Source organism: Talpa europaea, assembly GCF_964194135.1.
Source record: "Talpa europaea genome assembly, chromosome: 9".
Classification (NCBI taxonomy): domain Eukaryota; kingdom Metazoa; phylum Chordata; class Mammalia; order Eulipotyphla; family Talpidae; genus Talpa; species Talpa europaea.
Window position 1 is genome coordinate 13,012,616 of NC_140076.1, and position 15,304 is coordinate 13,027,919.

The window sequence follows — 15,304 nt, forward strand, 5'->3', positions numbered from 1 at the left end:
TGTGTGGGGCACTAGCCCCCCTAGGCTCATCCCTACCAGGGCCCCAGCAGCATCAGCGACTTAAGGCTGAGGTGCAGGAGACTGGGGAAGGTTTAGGTGTGGCTGCGCTAACATGGGGCTGAAAGTGTGGTGGAAGGGGAACCATTCAGTCTCACCCTTCCCGTTGCTAGCACCTCCCTTTCTCCTTTCTGGACCCTTTCTCCCCAGGGGCTAGAAAGCCTCTGAGTTGAACAAAGGGAAGGGGAGAGAAGTGAGGATCAATTAGCCCTGCCTGTTCCTTTCCTTCCTGCTCAATCAAGGAGGTAGGCAATCAGGGCTGAGTCCTACTCTGCTTCCTGGCTGGGGGACATAATAGGGGTTCCAGGAAGGTTGTACTGTCCCTCAAAAGAAGTGATACTCAGACTGCATAGCCTGCACACTGCCAGCCAGAACGAATATGGGCTAACAACAACTGCAATGTCATCCAGGTGTAAATCACCTGTCAGTCTGACCCAGAGTCTAGAACCATGGAACAATTGAGAGACGCTAGCCCTGCCCATTTCCAAGCCTAACTCTTGAGACCAGCTTCCTGGCAAGGGACAGCTTATTCTTATTCTGTGGCATCTTGTCCCTAGCACAGGTCTGAACAAAGAGTTGGAAGTCAGTAAGGGAACACGAGCTAATGAATGGCCACGAAGACAGTCTCCCACCTGGCAAAATCCCTGGACTGGAGAATGAGGAAGGCAGGCTGTTCTTATTCTTGTGGAGCCCAAAGACTGACAGAAGAAGAAATACAGTCCTCATCTGCTGAGGGATTGAGGGTTCTGCAGTTAAAGTTAGCTCAGGGCACTCAGATCCAGCTCCCTGGTCCCTGGCAAGGGGTAAGGGGTGGGGTCAATGAAACTGAGAGGAAAGAATTGCCATCAGCCCTGTTGTGGAAGGGCCAGTGTCCTTGGTAGGGGCATGGGTCTGTGGCAGGGAGAGGGCCAGCTACAGAGGAATAAGGGTCAGAGAGAACAAGACCCAAGAGAATGAACACCTCGGGTCACTAGTCTTCTGGACTCAAGTCCTAGCTCTGAACATTGGGGTCCAGCATGGAGGTGGTTCGTGCCCACAAGGGCCGGCAAGGAGCTAGTCTTGAAGAAGCTGCACAGAACTTGATGGGAGAACCCCAGTCCTCGAGCCATCTCCTTCAGTGAAGCCAGCCTGGGGAGAGATGATGAAAATTCCTCAGCACCCATTATATACCAGATGTTAATCTCACTCAGTTTCACAAGTGTCCTCTTGTGGGCAGATGAAATGATTCCCACTTTATAGATGATGAGACTGAGGTTTGATGAGCCAAGCCACTTGCCAAGGCCTTCTCACTGTAAAGCCCAGGTCACACAAGTCCTTATTAACGCACATGCTTCAACAACAGGCATCAACTGAATGCTGGGGGATGGGTACCTGGTTGCGGACAGATTGGTGTCTGGTGCCTGAGTTTGATGGAATAAAGATGATAATTCTCCAGAGAGACCCAGTTCCTGCCCTGTCATCTCTGACTCCCACACAGACAACCAGCACTATTCCTGAGGACTCCCCCAAATACAGAAACAGAGGCAGCTTCCTTCCTGACACAACTGATTCTGGCCTATGCCTACTCCCAGGTTCCTCAACCAAATGTGTATTTTTGAGACATGATTGAGCACGGAGAAGCCAGATGCAGGATGACAGCTCTTACTTTGTCCCTGTCACATCGCTCTATGCCGCGGAGCTGGAAGTCTCAGTGGATTTCAGTAGACTCTTTACAAGGGGAGAGCTGGGCAAACAGGCACAGTCATCCTAACCCTGTCTTGTCTGCAGGGAAGTGATTCCTCCTCTGAGCGGCCAGCCTGGCTGACACAGCCATGCTCCTCCTCCCCGGGGAGCAGCCAGAGCTTGGGCTTCATTACCTCTGCTGTCCCTCAAGACCTGGGGTCTCCGGGTTTCATCCATCTTGGGCTGGAATGGGGAAGGAGCAGCACTAGGACAGGGCCTGGCCACACTGGGGCCACCCATATGGACCCCAGCATAAGGAAAGGTCTTTCACCCCAATTAGCTTCCTTTTGACCAGCTCTCTCTCCCAGGTACACTGCCTCCACCCCACAAACCCCAGTGCTGGAGTTCCTACCGGCACGTTCCTTTTGGGTAGAGGCTGCCTTGCTGATGGACAGTCTTCCAGGCTCCGGCCTCCCCGCCGGTAGGAGCGAGTGCTCTCAGAGCTGGAAGGCAGGGAAGGCCAATGAGAGCCCTGTGCCCAGAAAGCCCCTCAGAGTGGGGAGAAAGGGTGAGGTGGGAAGCAAGGCAGGGGGCTTTGGATAAGTGGGTAAAGAGTCCACCAGGAGCCCAGGCTCCATCCTCCCAGGCCCAAGAACCTTGGAATCAACCTCCAGGGGGCTCTAGAGATGTCTCAGCTCTACTCCCCAAACTCCAAACTGTAAGAGTTTGCACAGAGCGGAGGACTAAGTCCTGCATTGGAGGTAGGGACAGTGTGAAGCTTTCACTGGGCTTCTGGAATAAGCTACCCACGAGGGACTAAGCCTTCTCTATTATAGCTTCAGCAGTCTGCAGTCACACTTGGGAGCAAATGTGTGAAGGAGTCTAATCACCCTGCACTCATGGTCTAGCATTTTTATATTGATCATGGATACCAAAGCTGGGAAGTATCCAGGAACTATTTAGAGGCAGGGGAAAAAAAAATGGATGCTCACAAAGGTCAGGAGACTTCCCCAGGCCACACAGCTGGGCACTCACTAACCTGAACCGGACTGGCAGATACATCTCTGCAGGGGTGGCTCCAGATGCCAGGCTGGGTCGGGAGGGGCCTGGGGGCTCCAAGAGACCCTCTTCAGAACTGGGCAGGATTTGGCCGAGACCCCCAGATTCCACAGGGCTTGTGAGGCTGGAGGAGGAGGAGGAGGCTAGACTGCTCAGGCTCTCAGGGGCCCCAGGGGGCTCCAAGGTCAGACTGGGGACTTCGGAACGATCTGAAATGAAAAGTGATAAAATCTGACTTTGTCACTTACTCTGCTTAATCTCACAGCAGTCTTGACCTGTAGGATCTATTATGGGTCTCTCCAAATGTCCATCAGTCCCTCTCCAGCAATCTTTTCAACTCTCCCCATTATGCTTGTTGCCTGCATTCATCCATGGTGGTTAGGGACACCTAGTCACTGTTTTGCTTTGTTCACGCCTGCTCTCCTGCTCAGCCAAGAAGCTGCCCCCACCAGGAAGTTTTCCTAAACCACCCCTAACCCCAAAAGAATATGCCCCCTGTTCATGAACAAGCCTGTGCATTCACTCAACCCATAATTCTTAAGAAGAGCTGTGTTAGGTCCTGGAGAAATAGTCAACAAAGCACTCAAATCCCTGACCTTTGGGATTTACAGTCTATCACACTATGTCTGATGGTATAATGAATAGCATTTCAGGTTTTTGGTGTTGTTAGAAAACCTAAAATCTTTATACTTTCATCTCAATGACAGAAAGTCAAAGGAGAGGTAGAGAAGATAATTATCTAGAAATTCAAATTAAATAAGAGGAAAATGGGAGAATGGGGCATTTTTATTTTGGCAGTGCAATATCTAAAGCATGTGAAATGTTTACTATTCTACTTTGTAAAGTTATTTTTTTTAAAAGATTTATTTTATTTATACAAGAACCGGGGTACAGGCCAGATGCACAGGAGGGTGAGAGGATTCACCAGAGACAGAGCAGGGAACAGAACAGGCAGACTGACGGAATACACTGCTGAGGGGAGCAGTGGGCAAGACAAGAGAGGTCTGCTCGCCATGTGGGCTGCTCCGAGGCCGGCGGGGATGGAACCCGCCTGCAGAGGCTGCAGACAGCCTCACAGTGCTAAGCTCAACCACCTGCGCCACCAGGGAGGCCCTACTTTGTAAAGTTTTTACCCAAACCTATTTTACAAATATCTTCTATAACTTCTCCCTGCCTTTTAGTCTGAAGCAGAAAATTAATGAAAATGTTCAACTAAGGTTTGTAACATTACAGTTTTTATCTCCCCCACTAACTACTTTCTCCCTGCCTTTTAGTCTGAAGCAGAAAATTAATGAAAATGTTCAACTAAGGTTTGTAACATTACAGTTTTTATCTCCCCCACTAACTACATGTGTCGTGTCTGGGTCACCCTCAAAGGATTGCTCAAAAGTGGTTGCTCAAAAGTGCTCCTCTCTCTTTTGATTTAAGGGAAACACTGGCAATTTAGAAAAAGAGACCTGAGTTTGAATCCCACACCAGAGACTCTTTAGCTGTGGGATCTTGGGCATGTTACTTAACATCTCTGTTCCTTTAGGGGGGAGATGGTAATCCCTACCTGACATGACTATGAGGATGATATGGACTGACGTACACTCTAGCTCAGTGCCCACCCCCCGTATCCCTCCGTGAGTGGTACGATGAGTATTCCTGAGTGGCCAACCATACCTCCACTGGTATGTCCCACACGCACTAGGCCTGCAGCCCGAGTCGGGTTCTTGACTGGCAAGGGTGGGGGGCAATCCTCACTCTGACTCTGAGGGGCAGCTGATCCCAGGCTGGCAATGGTCTCATAGGTCTTATTGCTGATGTCCACTCTCCCACTGGTCCAGCGTGCCTGGGCAGGGGGCTTCAGAGGGCAGCGCTGCTGGGGGAAAAGTGTGGGAGGAGGACTGCCTGGTTCCCCCAATTCAGCCTGGCCACACCCCCCCTCTAGATCCCATCGGGCTCCTCCCTTCTGCTGTCTGGAGGCCTGTGAGGCAAGGGCTGAGACCCACCTTCTCTTCCTCGTCCTCCTCACTGTCAGAACCGGGCTCTGTGGAAAGTCCCCAGGAGTAGTCCAGGTGCAGAGGGAAGGCCAGGGTCCCAGCCTGAGCCTGCTCCAGCTGCCGAAAACAAAGCCTTGGCAGTTCAGAGATCAGCAGAGAGAGCAAAAGGATCAGGGGCTCACCCACCTTGCTGAGGCCTCACCAGCTCCTCGCATTCCTTATGCTGCTTCTTCCTGGCGATGTCCAGAGCTGTCTCTCCTGCATCATTTACTGTAAGGCGTATAAAGTCAGGGGCCAAGATCAGGGTCAAAGAGGCATTATAGGTTAAAGGTTAGGATGGGTCTTTGCAATCAGATGGTCTGGGTTTGAATCCTAGCTCTGCTACTCTGGCTGTGTGACCTTGGGCAAGTTCCTTAACCTCTGTCAGCCTTAATCTTCTCAACTATAAAATGAGTGAGACTAGTAACGACTTGACGAGGGCATTGTGAGGATTACTGAGAAAATGATATTGGTCGAGCACTTGGCACGTTACTAGGTACATATTAAACAATAAATGGTGGCTATTCCAATCACTATTATTCAGACTTGACTAGGGACTTTCAAAGATATGATTTTATTTTATGCACTCAGCGGGTCTACAAGGTCACTCCCATCATACAGATAAGGAAGCTGAGGTTCAAGAGATGAATGGACAAAGCCCATGTTCACAGAAGCGCTCAGAGGCAGGGAAGGATTAGAACCCAAATCTGCCTGCAAAACCCATGCATGTTACCAGCGCCCTCTGTCCAGGAAAAAGGCAGAAGTCCCACAAGAGAGGGAGTGGGGACAGGGACTAGAGGAGGGGGCGTGGGGGCCCCACCTGTGCCGATGGAAGCTCTCCCTTTCAGCAGCAGCTTGAGGCAGTCGGGCTGGTTGTGGAGAGCAGCGCAGTGCAGAGCGCTGTTCCCATCAGCAGCCTTGGCGTCCAGGTGGCCCCTGGGGGTGACATGGTCAGGTCAGAAGGAAAAGAACAGACAGGTGAGGGGTTCAGAGTCGGGGGAAAAGAGGGAGAGAAGAGGAAGGAGGAGGGTGTGTGATGGGCAGAGAGGTTCTCACCCATTCTGGATGATGAAGTCCACCAGGGGCAGGGAGGCCTGGTTGGCAACTCTGACAGCCAGGTGCAGGGCTGGCTCTCCAGGGACCTAAGTACATGTCCACACATCTGAGTCTCCCCAGTTCACCTACCTGCCTCCAGTAGTAACCTTGCTGCCCCCAACACCTCTAGACACCTCCAGATATGAAGCTGCCAACACCCCTGAGAAAGGAGACTGGATGAAACCTCATGGTTGGATGGAGTCTTCTTCTTTTTTTTTTTTTTTTAAAGATGTATTTATCTGTAGAAGAACTAGGGTGTAGGGGGTGAGAGGATTCACTAGAGATAGAGTGGGGAGCAGAACAGGAGGATCTACTGAAATACACTGCTGAGGGGAGCAACGGGACAGGAGAGGTCTGCTGTGCCAAGTGGCTTAGCTGCCCGGCTGGGGATGGAACTCAGGCCGTGGTGGTGACAGCGCTGAGACCTAACCCGTAGGCCACCAGGGGGCCTGGGAGGAGTCTTCTCATCATTTCCTTCAGTGGCTCTTCCTCCTCTGGCACCCCGTAGAAGGCGTTTCCCAATGTGGTTCTCGGCCCTGGGTTCCTCTCTCTTACCAGCCCCCTAAGATCTCAGCTGACCTCAAACTTTCACTCACCTGTAGGCCATTCCAAAATCTTTCCTTGCCTAAGAGCTGCCCCCTCCCAGCTAGCCCTACCAAGATAGCAAATGAACACCTCGAAAACATGACATCCAATTTTTGATGCTCAATCAAACATCAACTCTTGCCGGTTTAATCTTTCATCTCTCTCTTTTTTAGAAAGACAAAAAGTTTAAAGCGACAAATTTTATGAGATGTGTTTTTGACCACATTCAACATTTTTTATTGCAGTAAAATAAACACCACATCCCACTTCGATGTTAATGGAGCTTCAATGTTTCTAAGCACATAGTTCAGTAGTGTTGAGTTATATTCATTGTCATGCAATCAAGCTCCACATGTATCTTGTAAAACTGACACTACCCATTTCAAATGATAGCCCACCCCACCTTCAGGCTCACTGACGTCTGTTACTGGAGTTCCTAATGCAGTGGTCTACCCCTCCCGCCATCTGCATGCAGGGTTATTCAAGGGCGAGAGGATAGTAACATTTGCTGCACGCATATTATGCACCAGACCCTTTACATATAGTACAACTGAATTTTCTCTTTCAGTGCTAGGGGCACCATCATCAACTCACTTTATAGATGAGCAAATGAAGCGCAGAGAAATTAAGTAACCTGCTCTGGGCCACACAGCTAGAAAATGACAAAGTCAGAATGCTGGCCTAGGTCTCCTTGAAGGAAATAGTGTGCTCCCCTTTACCCCGCAGAGGGGTGGATTGGAGCAGGTGTCTGACATAGGCAGAAGTGGGGGAGAGGGAACGTTCAGCTGAGCCACAGAGGGTCTGTAAAGTAGAACAGCTCCAGACCTGGTCCTGGAGGAGCCCGTGGGCTTAAGTGGCCCTGGGAGGTGGTTCTCACCTGCCCCTCTGGCACAGGCAATGGCTGCCCAAAGTCCTGCCCATTAGCAAAGGCCTCCAGGACTGAGAGAAGGTCCCGGTTGCAAATGGCTGTACGGAGTCTCTGGGGTTCAGGTGTAGAGCGCCGGGCAAACCTGTGTTCCACGTACTTGGCTACAATATAGTCCCTGCGGGCACTCCTGCCAAAAGACAAGCACAGAATCTCAGAATACGGACTTGTTCCACCCAGCTGACCCCCGGCACCATGCCCTAGAAACTGGATCTCCTTTTTCCCAGAGCCACATGCTGGATTCCCAGGTCTGAGGTGCCCCTCTCCCCAGACTTCTGGCTCAAGATCCTTCTGAGACCCTGGGAGCTGGGGAAGCAAAATCCCCAGCCAGGACCCTTACATGTCGCTCTCGGCTGAGGGTTTGGGGCCACCATGTGAAGGCAGCTGGGCTTCCATGACCTCATTGAAGCGCGTGTTTCCGATGCTCAAGGCAAGCTGGGGTCCGCAGCGAGTAGTGGAAGTAAGACCGGTGGTTAGTCAGACGCCTGGAGGGCTGAGACTCCAGAGGGTTTCCCTTCCAGCCCAGGATCCACCCCTGAACTCTCCCTTTCTGGTTCCTGCCCCACCCAACCCTGCAAACGGGGCAGTCGTTTGCCCAAGCCCAGAGCCCTGGTCAAACCACGTCCCAGGTCCCCACAGGCCTCGTCCAGGCCCCTCCCTGCCCTCACCAACAACTCAGAGGGTCCCAGCAGGTCCAAGGTGAGGGACTGCATGCGTGAGAAGCGCACGCCCAGCTCACGGTGGACGCCTGAACACTGGATGCAGGTGAGCACGCCCAGGTTGGTGCTGAGCCACGTGGGGTCTATAAGCAGAATAGGTCGCATCTGGAGGTGCAGGCCCTCCCCTCCATTTCCACTTCCCTCCCGGCCTGGCCCCACCCACCGGACCTGCAGCCCTGCAGTCGCAGCAGTGGCCATTCCCGGGCCTGCTCTTCACCTCAGCGATGAGCAGCTTTGTGAGGTCTTGGGGTTCCCCATCCAGCCCTGGTGGCCCAGGGTTGCCGCTGGGCTCCCCAAGGAAGGCGCTGCTCAAGGCTTCGTCCTTGCTGTTCTGCAGCACTGACACCCACCTGCAGAAAGGGTGTGGGTGGCACAGGGGTGATACTCTGGGTGGCAGGGCTAAATAGGCTCCCTTGCCACCCCAGGCTGGTGTGGGGGTACTCACGCCTCACACTCATGCTCGTCCTCTGCCTGGAAATGGTATGTCCTGTTGTCTGTGGGGAGAGAAGGGGTTGTCTGGCCCACAGTATCCTACTGGCCTTGCCGGGGCCCAGTGAGCCCTTCACTAAACCACGGGATCCAGGAGGACTTTTGCCCGTGTGGGAACAGGCCCTGCTAAACTGGAGTTGGAAGGGGAATGACAGTGGCTGGCAGCAGGGTGGCTTCTCAGAAATCACCTCTAAAGCAGAATCCCAACAGAATAGGGCCCTCTGGGTGAAGCCCTGGTTCCAGGGATCCAGGATTCCAGGATCTAGGGAGGTGTCCCTGGACACAGGACCAACTCAGAGGCAGGAGATCCCACCTAGCCTGCAGCCCATGTAGTTTCCCTACATCCCCAGCTGCCAGACTGTGCATAAGATTCTGCTCTAATCAGGCCACTCCTCTGCCCCCAAGAGCCCTATTGGCTCCCTGTTGTCAAGAAATAAGGTCTGAACCTTTAAGAAGCATTTCCAGACCTTATCTCCCACCCTGTGTGAACCCTGCACTCTGGGCAAACTGGCCAGACCCACTTCCCAAGCCTTTCATCACACCAGTCCTGCCTCCTGAAATGTCTTCCTCCCAAACTCTACTTTTTGTGTCCTTCAAGGCTATACTCTGGGGCTCCCTGGTGGCGCAGGGGGTTAAGACGCAACCTATGAAGCAATCTGAGTTCAATCCCCCGGCCCGCCAGGGAGCAATCCATATGGCTCAGCAGACCTCTCCTGACTCGCTCACGCCCGCTGCTCCCCACAGCAGTATATTTCAGTTAGTCTGCCTGTTCTGTTCCCCACTCTGTCTCTGGTGAATCCTCTCACCCCCCACACCTCTGGCCTGTACCCCAGTTCTTATATGCATAAATAAATAAATCTTTAAAAAAAAAATAAAGGATTCCCTAAATCTTAGTTTCCCTAAATCTTTCCTTAAAAAAAAAAAAAAAAAAGAATAAAAAAACAAAACGCTTAACCCTAATGTTCTCTCCTCCAGGCAGCCTTTCCTGATTTCCCCAGCAGGGCAGGCTGTTCCCCTCTCTAATCTTCTACGATGTTACAGCTTCACCCCTCTTCTGATGTTCCCCCTCATCTTACAGTCCTGGGTCCCGGTTATCACATCCCTGCCAGAGAGAGTGCCCTGAAGCTTAGACCTAGGTCTTTCTCAGACTAGACCAACTTGCAAGGAAAGCCTGGCACCATAACTATCCGAATATGCCTTACAGGTATCCAGGGCCTAAAGAGTCTCATGCCTGCAGTAGCAGCTGTTGCAGACACATGTCAAGTCCAACGGAAGCCTCCTGGGAGCTGGCAGGTCTGAGAGAAGCCCTGGGCAGTTGTGGGGAGGGGACAGACACTACTCACGGGTCACCAGGTCAAAACACTTTTTCTCCTCAGCGTTCGGCCTCACTTGGCACGTCAGCAGAGTCAGCTTCACTGGGGGGCGGTTTATCTGTGGGAAATTGGGGGTGGAGAATGTACTTGTTATCCTCTGGGCCTCCCGAACTCAGTCCTCTGTTTCCTAAACTGTTCAACGGACATAATAATCTGGTTCCAGTTTCAATCTTTCTTCCAGCACCTCCAGAATGTGGTGTGAGGGTTACTACATTTGGGGGCTTTGGGTCCCCTCCTTCCTCTCATATTGGGTCTCTGGCTACCTGGATCCAGGTGTGGGGGGGCCTGTCCTGGGAGATGGTTTGTTTGACACTTGTCTGCTTAACACCAGGAGGAGAGGATGCCCCGTTGAGACCCCGCCCCTCCAGACCTCACCGTGCTGTGTGAGATGGTCAAGCAGCCATACTTGATGCCGCACTTCCTTTTCTGCCACACTCTTCGTATCCTAGGGCCGGCGGATAGAAAGACAGTGACACAAGCTGTTGGTGGGAGTGCAAACTGGTCCAACCACTGTGGAGAGCTGTGTGGAGATTTCTGGACCTACTAAACATAGAGCTTCCATATGATCCAGCAATTCCACTCCTAGGTATTTACCCAAAGGACACAGAAACATCAATTCCAAAGAGCACCTGCACCCCTATGTTTATAGCAGCACTATTTACAATAGCTAAGCTTTGGAAACAGCCCAAATGCCCAAAAATAGATGACTGGATCAAGAAGATGTGGTACATATATACCATGGAATATTACTCAGCATTCAAAAAAGATAAACACATGCAATTTGCAGCAACATGGATGGCGCTGGAAGGGATCATGCTCAGCGAAATAAGCCAAAAAGAAAAAGAAAAATACCGGATGGTCTCACTCATAGCAGGAATCTAGAAAACTTAAATAAGGGACCAGGAAAATGAATAACTATAAGAAAGTGAACATCAAAATCAACAAACAACTATGAACCAGAGACACTTTTTGGGGGGTGGGGGGCGGGAGGGGAAGGATTGGGGTCAGAATGGGGCGTTTGCAATTGTATGGGGGAATATAAAAATAAAATTTAATATTAAAAAAAAAAAGCATCATAAAAAAAAGACAGTGACACAAGGCTCACCTCTAATTCCCTTGTATCAGAAAACAGAGTCCTGGACCAGGTCCTCACCCCCACTTATAAGACATCCAGCCACACCTTTTCACCTCTTCATCCCTTGGTCCCCACATCCCTCCCTCTCTGGGGCTCCTTTCTGACAGAGGAGATAACAGCTGTGTCCTTAGGAAGTTCCCAGTCTGATGGGGGAAACACAGCCACGCTCTCTGGGAACCCTTATTCTAAGGGAGACCACTTGACCTTGGCCATCTGAGAGCTTCAGATGGCCGATGGAAGAGACACAGCTTCCAACCTTAGGGAGCCCCTGGCCTGAGGGGAGGAACAGGTTCTTGGTGACAACTGATGAATTATAGCGAAGGACAAAGGAAGATGAGGATTTTGATCCTCAAAAATCAAGCCAGCTAACCCATGATCCAAGCTCCCTAATACTTCTGTAACAAAATTAATCGGATAAAAAGTGAATCTTTGATAAAAAGTAAGTAGAAACATGACTGTATCCTAAAAGGGCCTTTGATTTCTTTATGCATGGGAGCAAAGCAGTCCACCACGTTCATTTCCAGGCATGGTTAGTATATCGCTGAGGTTAAGAGTGAGGACATGGCCTGTCTAGGGCATAGTAAGTGCTCCATGTGTGTCAGCCACTGCTGCTGTTCTTCAAGTTAAAAAACAACAATGACTTTAAGCAGAAGTTCATGTGCCCTGGATTCTGATGATTTTTTTTTTTTTTAATTTTCTAGAGGCATGTCTTATTTATTTATCTATTTGTTTATTTGTTTGTTTGTTTGGTTTATACATGCACTGGGTACAGTCAGAAGCCGGGAGGGTGAGAGAATTCACCAGAGCCAGAGCAGGGAGCAGAACAGGCAGAAGGAGCGAAGTACACTGCTGAGGGGAGCAGCGGGCAGCAGGAGAGGTCTGCGTGCCATGTGGGACCCTCCTCCGGTGGCCGGGGAGCAGCCGGGGATCGAACCGGCGCCGCAGAGGCCGCGGGCAGCTTCGCAACCCAGCACTCAACCACTGCGCCACCTGGGAGGCCCGATTCTGATGATTTTGCATTGCCAGATTGAAGGGTCCCAGAGCCCTCAGGGTCTACCAAGTAAGACCTGTCCATTAGGGCAGCTTCCCCAACCCTATTGTTTACTGGCTGTGTGACTTTGGGCAAGTCAGTTAAGCTCTCTCACTTACCCATCACTTTTCTTGTACAGAAAGCCCACTTTCTCTGTCCCAAACTGCTTGTTGCCTTGGTGCTGGTGGATGCTGTAGCCACCGCCTGAATTCTTCCGGTTCACAGTCTCCTGCTCCTCAGACGTGCAAAGAAGACATCAGGGCATCTGGGCAGGAAGAGCCCCATTCTGCAGGGGCCTCATTCACAGCAACTTCTCAGGGGTCTTCTCTCCCTCCCTCCCTCCATGGTGAGCCTTGGAGGGTACTCATTTGGGATTCAGGGGCTGACCTCTCTGCTCTCAAGCTGCAGTGCCCCTCGCAGGGAGTCCCGGAGCTGGGTCAGCTTCTGTAGCTCCTCCTCCTGAGCTTGACGCAGCTGTGGGGCAGAGAGCAGGACCCCATCACCCGATGTGCCAGATACAGAGCCTAGGCCTGACAGCAGGGTGGACACCCACTCTCTGGGCAGGAGCCAGCTCCTCCACGCCCACCACTGCTCCTGGAGAACAGGGGACTGGAACATATGCCCCAGGGTGAGGTCCGACTTACTGCATGTACCGAGGCTGCCAGCTTCTCGATGAAGGGGGACAGGCTCTGTGCGGCCTTCCAGCCGTCTTGGAAAAAACTAAAAGATACCAGAGGCCAAAGGTCAGAGAAAGAGAGGATATGAGAGATGAAGCAAGAATGATGGGAGAAGGTGCTCTAAGGGTTCCAGCATAGTCTGATGGCCAAGAGCAGGCACTCCGGAGCTAGTGTCCGGGTCCCCACCCCACCTGCTAGCTGTGCGAGTTTAGTGAAGCTGAGCCTCAGTTTTATCATCCATAAAATGGGGGATAATAACGGGGGCTGGGTGACATCAAGATTGTAAAGTATTAGTGCTTGACATATGGTAAGCACCCGATCACGTGGAGCCATAAAAAGCATTACCGGTGGGGTACAGACACATACAGTCCTCCAGGGTCTCCCAGTCCCTGGGTACGAGCCAGGTTCTGTGTTGCCTGGAGGGTCAAGGAGTAAGGGGCACTGTGTCAGGAATGGGCTTGTGGGGTGACACCTACTTGTGCTGGGCGTGGAAGAACTTGATGAGGCTCTGCAGGAAATCAGGACCTTGTTTCATCTGGCTCTCCCCGGCTTTGAGCAGATACTGGCGGGGGGAGAAGGGGCAGAGAGCAGGGAAAAATGTGTGACAGGGGCAGAGGCTGCAACTTGAGGATAAAGGTCTGCAGGACTCTTGACCATGACAGAATCCAAGGTCAGGACCTGAACAGAGCCTGGGACTGAACCCCCAGGGGGGCGGTTCAGGAGAGGCAGATAGGGAGACACATTCCACCCCACCTCATCCCTGGAGCACTCCTCACCTCACACATGTGCAGCTGGAAGACGCGTCGCTCTCTCTGCGTGTCCTGGGATGCTTCTCCCAGGCTCCCTCCTGTCACCCGGGCACGGTCCCTTTCCTTCTCCAGCCTGGCCCTAGACCCCAAGGAAAGCAGACCTAAACAACCCGCCCCCATGCTTTCACACCCCACCATGTCTACATCCTCCCTTCTGCCATGAGCACGTGAGAGTAAGGAGACCCCCAGTGCCCTCATTCTTCTGAACCCATGGAGCTTCTCATTTAAAGCTTCCAAGTCCTTCAGGAAGATCTTCCCATCCTTGTAAATAAGAGGAATCAGGGCCTTCCCTCATGGATCTCAAGGTTGGCTGTTTTCCCTTTTCTTGAGATGGGTGGAACCATGTGTAATGGCTTCCTGGAAATCCCACACCCATCAGACCACCCATTCCAAGTCCTGAGAGTATTTCCACATCGGAGGCTGCACATTTGTGGCCACGAATCCTGTGTAAGGGAGATAATCTTGCTTATGAGCTCTGCTCCCAAGCAGAGAAGACAGACATGAGCTATCTAAACCTGTCTCCTGCTTTTCTGGAAAATAGGGATTTTTACTGAGACCCACATGAGAAAACTATGTCAAAGACTTAACACAGAGAAGACAAGACAGCTATTATTATTCCAGGCCTCTACAGAGCTTTCTTTTCCCATCTGGTAAACTGAGAAGGCAGTGGCCTAGAGTGGATTCTCAATTTCCTCCTGGCTGTGAAGTTCTGAGACTTGCTGAGGTAAGACACCCCACCCGGCCCCCCCAGGAGAGAGTTTATATGCAGAACTGCCCCTGGAGGCCTGCAGAACAGTTTCTCAACCTTGAAGCTACAGACATTTTGACCACAGTCATCTGCTATGGGCCTGTCCTGTGGATGTGGAATGTGAGCAACATCCCTGCCTTCTGCCCTCTGGATGGCAGTTATGACAACCAGGTATGTTTTCTAGGGGCAAGGGTGGGGGAATAAAGTCATCCCTGGGTGGGAAGCACTGCTCTAAAGCAGGACTCTGCAGGGTTTTGTTTTTGATTTTCTCAGATGTGGTTATTTTTTTTCTAAGTGGGAGTCTGTGGCAAGAGTGGTGGAGTTGGGGTGGGACAGCTCTGTGAACTGGGCCTGGGTATCAGGAAGATGCTTTTGAGGAGATGCAAAGAGTAGGAGCAGAGAGAATGACAATGCTGGGCCTGCAGTGTGTTGGCAACAGTGAGCTTGCAGCTTGCTAAGGAGGGCAGGAGAATGAGAGGCAGGACAATCTCCAGTAGACATGGTTACCATATCTTTCAGCAGTGAAAAATACAAAATAAGTGAAATGTCTATCAATAGGAAGTGGCTAAATAAATTAGTCTATGGTCATATAAAGGAATACTATGCAGCTATTAAAAAGGACGAGGATGACCATATAGTCATCGTCACAACACCATAATGATGGGATATGTTCTAAGAAATATGTCATTAGGCGATTTCATCGTTTTTTTCTCACTACTTACCTATAAATTGTGGATAATAACAGCTCTTTTCCCTGCCAAGGGGAATAAATATGGTAACAGAAGTAAAGAGCTTATCACAGTGCCTGGCACCAAGAAGCTCTCAAGTATTTTTACTAATGATGACTTTTAGGTGCTCATGTTGTAACAGGTGCCCAGTTAGGCTGATCACAAACTAGAGTGATAACCCCACGGGAC

General features: G+C 51.3%; 1 protein-coding gene across 3 annotated transcripts in view; it reads right to left on the minus strand.

Annotated features, from left to right (window-relative positions):
• Positions 1–1,110: 1,110 nt before the first annotated feature.
• Positions 1,111–15,304, minus strand: part of ASAP3 (ArfGAP with SH3 domain, ankyrin repeat and PH domain 3) — a gene marked incomplete at both ends in the record, with an annotated part of 41,044 nt that continues 26,850 nt past the window's right edge. The window contains 20 exons of one of the 3 annotated variants that reach the window (XM_084243869.1): positions 1,111–1,185; positions 2,132–2,222; positions 2,759–2,987; positions 4,444–4,639; positions 4,773–4,880; positions 4,966–5,033; positions 5,623–5,738; positions 5,859–5,944; positions 7,360–7,537; positions 7,748–7,842; positions 8,076–8,209; positions 8,295–8,476; positions 8,572–8,620; positions 9,959–10,046; positions 10,364–10,433; positions 12,273–12,382; positions 12,541–12,627; positions 12,798–12,873; positions 13,307–13,392; positions 13,607–13,718. In XM_084243869.1, coding sequence (XP_084099995.1) covers positions 1,111–1,185; positions 2,132–2,222; positions 2,759–2,987; positions 4,444–4,639; positions 4,773–4,880; positions 4,966–5,033; positions 5,623–5,738; positions 5,859–5,944; positions 7,360–7,537; positions 7,748–7,842; positions 8,076–8,209; positions 8,295–8,476; positions 8,572–8,620; positions 9,959–10,046; positions 10,364–10,433; positions 12,273–12,382; positions 12,541–12,627; positions 12,798–12,873; positions 13,307–13,392; positions 13,607–13,718 — 2,236 coding nt within the window. Of the gene's footprint in view, positions 1,186–2,131; positions 2,223–2,758; positions 2,988–4,443; positions 4,643–4,772; positions 4,881–4,965; positions 5,034–5,622; positions 5,739–5,858; positions 5,945–7,359; positions 7,538–7,747; positions 7,843–8,075; positions 8,210–8,294; positions 8,477–8,571; positions 8,621–9,958; positions 10,047–10,363; positions 10,434–12,272; positions 12,383–12,540; positions 12,628–12,797; positions 12,874–13,306; positions 13,393–13,606; positions 13,741–15,304 lie in introns of all 3 variants that reach the window. The other 2 variants (XM_084243868.1, XM_084243870.1) reach the window with 2 other exon arrangements.